General features: G+C 44.9%; 1 protein-coding gene across 1 annotated transcript in view; it reads left to right on the top strand.

Moving 5' to 3' along the window:
- TIMELESS (timeless circadian clock) overlaps positions 1-9,084 on the top strand; it is a 31,308-nt gene that overhangs the window by 9,278 nt on the left and 12,946 nt on the right. The window contains exons 2-6 of the mRNA XM_006777876.2: positions 6,991-7,141; positions 7,290-7,443; positions 7,570-7,684; positions 7,781-7,843; positions 8,597-8,698. Coding sequence (XP_006777939.1) covers positions 7,060-7,141; positions 7,290-7,443; positions 7,570-7,684; positions 7,781-7,843; positions 8,597-8,698 — 516 coding nt within the window. The 5' untranslated portion in view covers positions 6,991-7,059. The remainder of the gene's footprint in view (positions 1-6,990; positions 7,142-7,289; positions 7,444-7,569; positions 7,685-7,780; positions 7,844-8,596; positions 8,699-9,084) is intronic.

Below are 9,084 nucleotides of genomic sequence, written 5' to 3'. Positions count from 1 at the left end.
TGAGAGAGAAACATCCATCAGCTGCCTCCTGCACACCTCCTACTGGGGATGTGCCCGCAACCAAGGTACATGCCCTTGACCAGAATCGAACCTGGGACCTTTCAGTCCATAGGCAGACGCTCTATCCACTGAGCCAAAGCGGTTAGGGCAGTAACATTTTTTTTAAATGTCCACGTCTGCTAGGTCTAAGATGTTTGACAAAGTTGTCATCTGTGATGAAATGTAAAAATACAGTGTAATCAGTTTGTTTGTTTTTTTCATAAAATGAAATTTATCAAATTTAAAAAGCTACACTTTATCCTGAGGTTTTCATCCTTAGTTTTTTGGGTGTTTTAAATAGTGAGGCTCTGCCCAGTTGCTCAGTGGTTAGAGCGTCAGCCTGAGGACCATAAGGTCTCAAATTTAATTCCCAGTCAAGGGCATGTACCTCAGTTTGCAGGCTCCATCCCTGGCCCAAGTCAGGGAGTGTGGGGAGGCAGCCAATTAATGTGTCTCTCACATTGATTTTTCTCTCTCTCCCATTGATGTTTCTCTCTCCCCCCCGCCCCCTCCTCCCTTCCATTCTCTCTCTCCAGAGATCAATGAAAATATCCTTGGGTGAGGATTTAAAAAAAAAAAAAAAAAGAATACATAGCAATTGTGTGGGGGTGTTTTTTAATAACATCTGTACTGTGATATAATTCACAGTTTTGAATTATAACCATTTACCCACTATCTAATATTAGAATACTTTCATCACCCCAAAATAAACCCCATACATACCTACTACAGTGACTTCCCAACTCTCCTTACCCCAGTCCCTGGCAACCACTAATCTACTTCCTGTCTCCATGGATTTGCCTATTCTGAACATGTCATATAAATGGAATCATACAATATGTGTCCTTTTGTCTGGCTTCTTTCCCTGAACATAATGTTTCAAGTTTTATTTACATTATAGTATTTATTAGTACTCCTTTTTATTGTCAATTAATACTCCATTGTATAGATATACCACTTTTTTGTTTCTTCATCAGTTAATGCACATTTGGGGTTTTTGCACATTTTGACTATTATAAATAGTACTGCTGTGAACATTTGTGTACTGCAAGTTTTTGTGTGGACATATTGTTTCTCTCAGATCTATAACTGGAAGTGAGATTGTGGATGATATGTCATATGGTAACTCTGTGTTTAACTTTTTTTTTTTAAAGGGGAGAATGATGATTTTTATTTTTTAAAATATATTTTATTGATTTTTTTACAGAGAGGAAGGGAGAGGGATAGAGAGTTAGAAACATTGATGAGAGAGAAATACCGATCAGTTGCCTCCTGCACACTCCCTACTGGGGATGTGCCCACAACCAAGGTACATGCCCTTGACCGGAATCAAACCTGGGACCCTTGAGTCCGCAGGTTGATGCTCTATCCACTGAGCCAAACCGGTTAGGGCTGTGTTTAACATTTTGAGGAACTGCCAAACCGTTTTCCACAGCAGCTGCCCCATTAAAAAAAAAAAAAGGTTTTTTTAATCCTCACCCAACGATATTTTTCCATTGATTTTTAGAGAGAGAGAGGGAAAGACAGAGAGAAAAATCGATGTGAGAGAAACAGGTTTTTACTGATTTCAGGAGAGGGAGATAGAAACATCGATCAATTGCCTCCTGAACACCCCCTACTGGGAATTGAGTCAGAAACCTGACATGTGCCCTGACCAGAACTGGTGACTTCTCAGTGCACAAGATGCTGCTCAACCAACTGAGCCACACCGGCCAAGGCAGACCCCACTGTCTTGTCTGTGCCTCAGGGTTAGCCTTTGATGTCCACAGAAATACAAGAGTTTGGCTGTTTCAAAACTCATTTACTATGGGAGATAAAAAACACAAAGATGAAGGCCTGAGGAGGGAGACCAGAGGAGACTATAGGCTTTGAGTGAAACTCAACAGGTTTCTGCATTTCTATGGGTAGAAGAACTGAACAATAATATCTCAGTCTGCCAGCCCACCTTTGGGCTAGGAAAGGGGATGGGAGGGAACACTTGGAATGCAGCAGTGGCTGCCTTTGCTGTTTTTATTGGAAAGTAGCATTTCACCCAAAGAATTAAAGCAATGAATTAACTTTGTTTTTAAATACAAGCTATATCTTTACTAGTAATTTCTGAGATCCCTCATCTCCTTCAGATCATTCATGTTTTTATGTGGTTATAGTGAACATTCTACTTCATATGCCCTTTTTTAGAATAGGCCTTTGAGTTTTAGTTTGCATAGTTGATTTTTATATTACATATTATTTATTAATAGTCCAAAGTTTTCCTAGATGTCCCCCAGGTTTGGGATATCTGGGTTGTCTCCAAGGCTTTACCATTAAAGATAACTTATCTATAAACATCTTATTGGGGTGTTTATTGTCCCTCTCTTAGCCTTTTTCTTCATCTGTAAAATGGAGATATTTGTATCTGTCACTTGGGACTGTTGTGAGATTCAAATCAAAGTATAATAATGCTATGAAAGCATTTTATAAACTAGAGTGTACTAGGAAGAGGTATTATTTTTGTTTTTGTTCAAGTGATTTCCTTTCTTTTTTGGATTATTTTCTTGGGTTATAGTCCCTGAAATGGGCTCACTGGCTCCAAAGAGTATGACTCATGATAATATGTTGATTCAAAATGAATTCATTCAGAAAATATTAGATGTTCTCTGCATGTCCAGCTCTATTCTAGGCATAAGGACTGCAGCAATAAACAGAAGAAAAGGAAGCCTTGTCCTCTTGTTGGCCTGGTTTGACTTTTATTATATAATTAGTATATAATTATAAAAAATTTTAATTCCTAAATGTCAGACAGAAGAACAGGACTATTCTGTAATAACATTTCTATCATTCTGAAGTGAAATGAGAAAAATAAGGGCAATTTAGAGTAGGGTTATTTTTTGTTTGTATTTTTAAAAAATTTTTTAATTGATTTTCAGAGAGAGAGGGGGAGGGAGAGACTGAGAAACACTGATCAGATGTTTCGCTTATTTATACACTCATTGGTTGACTGTTATATGTGCCCTGACCAAGGATCGAGCTCACAGCCTTGGTGTATTGGGACAGTGCTGTATCCAACTGAGCCACCTGGCCAGGGCTAGGGAAGTTTTTCATGAAGACTTGTTTATCATACCCCTTAAAGAAAGGATATAGGTGGGATTGTATCACACACACTTTATGTTAAACTGTTTCTCTTACGAAACAATGGTGTTAATAGATGTTAGAGGGGGTTTTAAAAAGTGTTTATATTTTTAATATCCCTATTATCAGTTAAGATAAGATAGTTTTCCCAGTTTGGAGGGATATATACTAGTACATGAAATCATAATATATGGGAACCACTGGTTTTAAAAAATATATATTTTTATTGATTTCAGAGAGGGAGAGAGAGAATCATTGATCGGCTGCCTCCTGCATGCCTCCACTGGGGATCAAGCCCACAACCCAGGCATGTGCCTTTGACCAGAATCGAACCCAGGACTCTTTAGTCTGCAGACCAACGCTCTATCCACTGAGCCAAACCAGCGAGGGCAGAACCACTGATTTTTAATTTAACTTTGTATTATCCATTAGTTCACAATGTGCTTTTTTGTAGGTTAATTGAATTCTTCAATACAATAACCACAAAAGAGGGGAGTAGGATTGGGGGCAGGGAAGACCTCAGACTACAAGGCAGATCTCAGTCTCAGCCAACCCAATGGGAAACTGAAGCAAGGATTGCCTGGCTTCCTTGTTGGACAGGAATTGCTAGGCCTTATACCTCTGAGCTTCGTCATTAGCTGGGGGTTGCCAGGGAAGAGTAGGGCTGAGGTGGGTCCTGGAGGTGCTGTCAGCTAGCCTTATGCTTTGCAGCTGAATGGCATGCTCATTCTTAAAGAAAAATCTGAGCAGGCACCTCCATGGCTGCCCCAGTATCCTTTCCCTTATTTTTCAGAGGAGGAGGCCAAGATAAACTCGGTGAATAATAGGCAGGTAGGCGGTGAAGCCAGGCCTTTGACACGCCCCCCACCCCCCTACCCCCCTTCTGACCATTGTACTGTTCTTTCGGTTACACCAAGAAACATTTCAGAGTTTTTCCTGGGTCAGGGCACATACAAGAAACAACCAATGAATCCATAAGTAGGTGGAACAACAAATCAAAAAAGGAATGGCATTTGAGCTGGATCTTGAAAGTCAGATAGGCTTAGAGCTTTTGGAGTTAAGGGAGGAAGGATAACCTTACAGAAGGAGGGAATAAACTGAGCAAAGATATAGAGAGCGTGGGAGGCTCTTTGTCTTGGAATATGTACCTTTATGTTCCTGGGGAGTGAGGAGTAGATAGTCAGAAGAGGCAATCAAGCATGGATCTAAGAAGTGGGGGGTTGGATAGGTATGTGTGATGTAGATATAAGACATAATCAGTGGTCTAGGAGAGGAATCGGCCAGACAGAGTAGGTGAGTAGCTTCTGCTTAGCTGCATGAAAGAGAGTAAACTGTAAGTTTTCCGTCCCTGGCTGCTTTTTTAATAGTGTTTTCAGCAGGGAGGGCTGAAACTCCTGTGGGAGTTCTTTTATTCCAACTCTAATGATTAAGCACAAGACTGCCAGCTTGCCTCTTGACCCCTGGCCTGGAAGCTTTACAAGAGGCCACCTGACCCACTTATTCCTCTGGTTTCCTGTTGCCCTCTGGTTTGGTCAGAACTGCAGAGGACCCTGGCAGGTGTGCTCAGTGGTTGAGCAATGAACCAGGAGGTTGCGGTTTGATTCCAGGTCAGGGCACAGGCCTGGGTTGCAGGCTCCATCGCCAGTGGGGGTGTGCAGGAGCCAGCCAATCAATGATTCTCTCTCATCATTGATGTTTCTATCTCTCTCCCCGTTCCTCTCTGAAATCAATAAAAAAAATATATTTTTTAAAACTGCAGGGGATTAGAACCTGAAGTCCTGGGTCTCTTACAGAACCTCTTCCCTTCTCACATTTGCAAGGATGGTTCCTTCTCTATCTGCTTTCCTCTCCCCCTTTTCTTTTGGTCGCCAGCTAACAGTAGCTGGGCCAGTTTTACAAATATCCAATCTGTACTTAGGATTGGTCTACAGCGGAGGAGGCCGCATATCGCGGGAGGGAAGCTGTGCCTTATTTTGAGGCGGGTGTGCTGACTCAGCATATTTATGACCAGCTCCGCTGATTGTTTAGTCAGCTTCCTAGGATGCCACTTGGAAAGACAGGGAAGCCCTTCAGTGTGTGTGTGTGTGTGTGTGTGTGTGTGTGTGTGTGTGTGTGTGTGAGAGTGAGAGGGAGAGAGAGAGAATATGTACCAGTGGTCTGTCTGAAAAAGCTGGACGTGTCTTTGAGGAGAGTCAGAGATTGCCCAGGTCCCAGGGCCTGCAGATCCCATGAGAAAGGGCAGTGAGGGGAAGTCTCCCTTCAGTCTTTCTGGTCTTTCATTGAGTGTTTTACTGGTTCGCTCTTGCTGGGCTGAACAGTCAGAAAGTAGGTTAGTACTAGGTAGGGGTAGAGGGCCAGCAGGCAGCTGGAACAGTAGACCAGTTACACAGAATCTGGGCGATAACATCAGGCATTGAGCCATAGTCCCGGACACTGCCCATGTCCTGGGGGGGAACTGGGTATGGAACTGAGAGTGGTCTTTGTAGAGGAAGCTGCCACGGCCAAGAGCAGCATGGCGGATTGTGCCAAGGGGACATAATTGATGGATATTTCCCATTTTCCACAGAAGCCGGTAGTGAATGTAATGTGTTTGTGTGTGTCTGCGTTATTAGTGTCAGGTTCTAAAACATCCAGGGTCCTGGACCTGTGCTTACTTGATTATCTGAGGAGAGTGTAGGGATCTTAATTTTTAAAAAGTGGCATGCTTCAGAAAAGGAAGCTGGTTGTCCTGGGACAGTGACAGGACACGTCACCATTCCCTGTTTGCTTCTTTTCCTCAGCGATCCGTTATCAGTGGTTCTCAACCTTCTGGCCCTTTAAATGCAGTTCCTCATGTTGTGACCCAACCATAAAATTATTTTCGTTGCTACTTCATAACTGTTAATGTTGCTACTGTGATGAATCATAATGTAAATATCTGATATGCAGGATGGTCTTAGGCGACCCCTGTGAAAGGGTCGTTCAACCGCCAAAGGGGTCGCAACTCACAGGTTGAGAACCGCTGCGTTAGATGGTGGCTCCTACGAAGATCACCACAATTTAAGAGTAAATTTGGGGAGGAGAGTGAAGGAGCTTCATTTTTGCATTCTAGTGCCTCTAAATCAGATCCTAAGTGGGGTCACGGTGTGGCGCGATTGGGTTCTCTTCACTCTTGTGGTTTATAGGAGCTGTAACAGTGGAGGTGGAAGGGGACTGGGGCTGGCAATGTAAGGGAGAGGGAAGTTCATTCCCCGCTTCCTCCAAAAGGCTGCAGAGCTCTCAGGGTGAAAGTCTCCGAATTGGTGCCTTTCTCTAACCAACCTTTCTTTCTACTCGGTTACCTTGACTTTGAACCATACTGTTTCTATGGTGTCAGATACAAGTGAGAGCCTGGGGCAGGTGCTTAATTCTTAGGCTTGGAGCCTCTTGGGTTTTGATCAGAGAGAAACCTTAACTAAAAGCTTTCCCTGGGACCGGGAATAGCACTTTGGGTTCTGACAAAAGTGGAGCATTTGAGCTTCAGGCGGTTTGACTCAGTGGATAGAGCGTTGGTCTGCAGACTTGAAGGGTTGTCCCAGGTTCGATTCCAGTCAAGGGCACATATCCAGGTTGTAGACTTGATCCCAGTAGGGGGCTTGAACCACTGATCGGGGGGCAGCCAATCAGTGATTCTCTCTCATCATTGATGTTTCTATCTCTCCCTCTTCTTTTGTCTCTCTGAAATCCATAAAATATATATATATTTTTTAAAGTGAGCATTTGAAGATTTAGTTCAGAATACTGTGCTCATCAGGGCCCTGCCCTGTTCCCCTCTCCCTTTCACGGAGAGGATCCTGTAATCGTTACCTTTCCCTGTCTCTGCAGGACTCATCATTTTTATCTCCCCGGTCTCCACCCGCCTGACATCTCTGTTGGCTGCTCCACCGATGCACGATGAACTGCGAACTTCTAGCCACATGTAGTGCCCTTGGGTACTTGGAGGGAGACACTTACCACAAGGAACCAGATTGCTTAGGTGAGTACCTTTTTGAGGAAACAGGTAAAAAAAAAAAATTGCTTGAGTTGAGTTCTGTTGAATTTCCCAAGCCATGTGTATAAGAAGCACTTGGGCCTGGGCGGAGCTCCTTCCAGGGGTCCACTAAGCGTTTGTTCTGTCCCTGAAGAGAGTGTGAAGGATTTGATCCGCTACCTGAGGCATGAGGACGAGACTCGAGATGTGCGGCAGCAGCTGGGGGCCGCCCAGATCCTGCAGAGTGACCTTCTGCCCATCCTCACCCAACACCGCCAGGACAAGGCGCTCTTCGATGCCGTTATCAGGTTGTTGCACCCCAAGCTCTTTAACTTGCACCATGTGCCAGCACTTGATGTTTGATCTGATGGATTTTGGTGTTTATGCCTGGCGAGGAAACCTAACAACTTCTGCCTCCTTCGTTGTTTCCCTAGGCTGATGGTGAACTTGACACAGCCAGCCTTGCTCTGTTTTGGCAGTGTGCCCAAGGAGCCCAGCTTCCGGCACCATTATCTGCAGGTGCTGGCTTACTTGCAGGCCTACAAAGAGGTGAGGTTCTCCTTTAGAGTCCCTGCAGCAGAATTGGGGGGACAGTGGGGAAGGAGAGGGTGGGAGCTACTTAAGGTCCATTCCTCTATTTTGTAGGCCTTTGCCAGTGAGAAGGCTTTTGGGGTCCTCAGTGAAACCTTGTATGAGCTGCTACAGCTGGTGAGTGAGTCTCCGCCTTCCAAGATCCCAAGGACAGTTAGCACCTTGCGCCTCCTTCGGGTAGAGCGCCAGTTGGGGCATTGTCGGGACATGCTGAGGTTAGAGACATGGTCCCAGTCTTGTGAACACATAGTCCAGTCCACTGTCTCTGGCTACCTCAGTGCTGATTGAAGTTTTTCTTCCCCCGCCCCGCCCCTCCCCCCTATACAAGCGAAGGTTTATTTAGAAAGTCACAGAGGTAGAAAGAGTGAGCCAGCTGGGCTGCACTCAGAAAATAAGTTACAGAGGCTAGAGAAGGGAACTGAGGAGAGAGAGAGAAAGCAAAGGTATGCACCTGGAGGGAAGAAGAGGGGGGAAGGTGCTGTGTTCCAGATAGAGTGCGTGCGTGCCCCGGGGAATGTCGTGGGAGGGGAAAGATGCAGGTATACTCGCAGTGGTTCTCAACCTTCCTAATGCCGCGACCCTTTAATACAGTTCCTCATGTTGTGGTGACCCCCAACCATAAAATTATTTTCGTTGCTACTTCATAACTGTAATTTTGCTGCTGTTACGAATTGTAATGTAAATATCTGATATGCTATATGTGTTTTCCGATGGTCGTGACCCACAGGTTGAGAACCGCTGCTGTAGCGAGAGTGAGCTCTTTTCTTTCCTTTTAGTACTGATCCTCCTCTGTGCCTCGGTCCCCCAGCCAGGGTAGATGTTGCCTGCCTTCCACAGAGAGTCTCTTCCTCTAACTCTCCTTCTGACTAGGGCTGGGAGGAACGGCAGGAGGAAGACAACTTGCTGATTGAGCGGATCCTGCTGCTGGTCAGAAATATTCTCCACGTCCCAGCCGACCTGGATCAGGAAAAGGTGAGAAAGGGTCTTGGGTTGTCTGAAACCTTGTGTTTGTTTGGGTTGAGCTGTCCTTTTCTGTTTTGTTTGTGTGTTTGTTTGTTTTTCTGTCTCCTGACAAATCTCGGGGGACCTTGGTCAAAGAATGAGTTGGAGCTGAAGCCGGTTTGGCTCAGTGGATAGAGCGTCGGCCTGCGGACTGAGGGGTCCCAGGTTCGATTCCGGTCAAGGGTATGTATCTTGGTTGTGGGCACATCCCCAGTAGGGGGCGCGCAGGAGGCAGCTGAATCGATCTTTCTCTCTCATCGATGTTTCTAACTCTCTATCCCTCTCCCTTCCTCTCTCTAAAAAATCAATAAGATAGAGAACCGAAGATGGCGGCATAGGTTAACGCCGGAGATTGC

This window comes from Myotis davidii, unplaced genomic scaffold (assembly GCF_000327345.1).
Source record: "Myotis davidii unplaced genomic scaffold, ASM32734v1 scaffold509, whole genome shotgun sequence".
Classification (NCBI taxonomy): Eukaryota; Metazoa; Chordata; class Mammalia; order Chiroptera; family Vespertilionidae; genus Myotis; species Myotis davidii.
The sequence above is the reverse complement of the archived record's forward strand: the minus strand, read 5'-3'. Positions and strand labels throughout refer to the sequence as shown.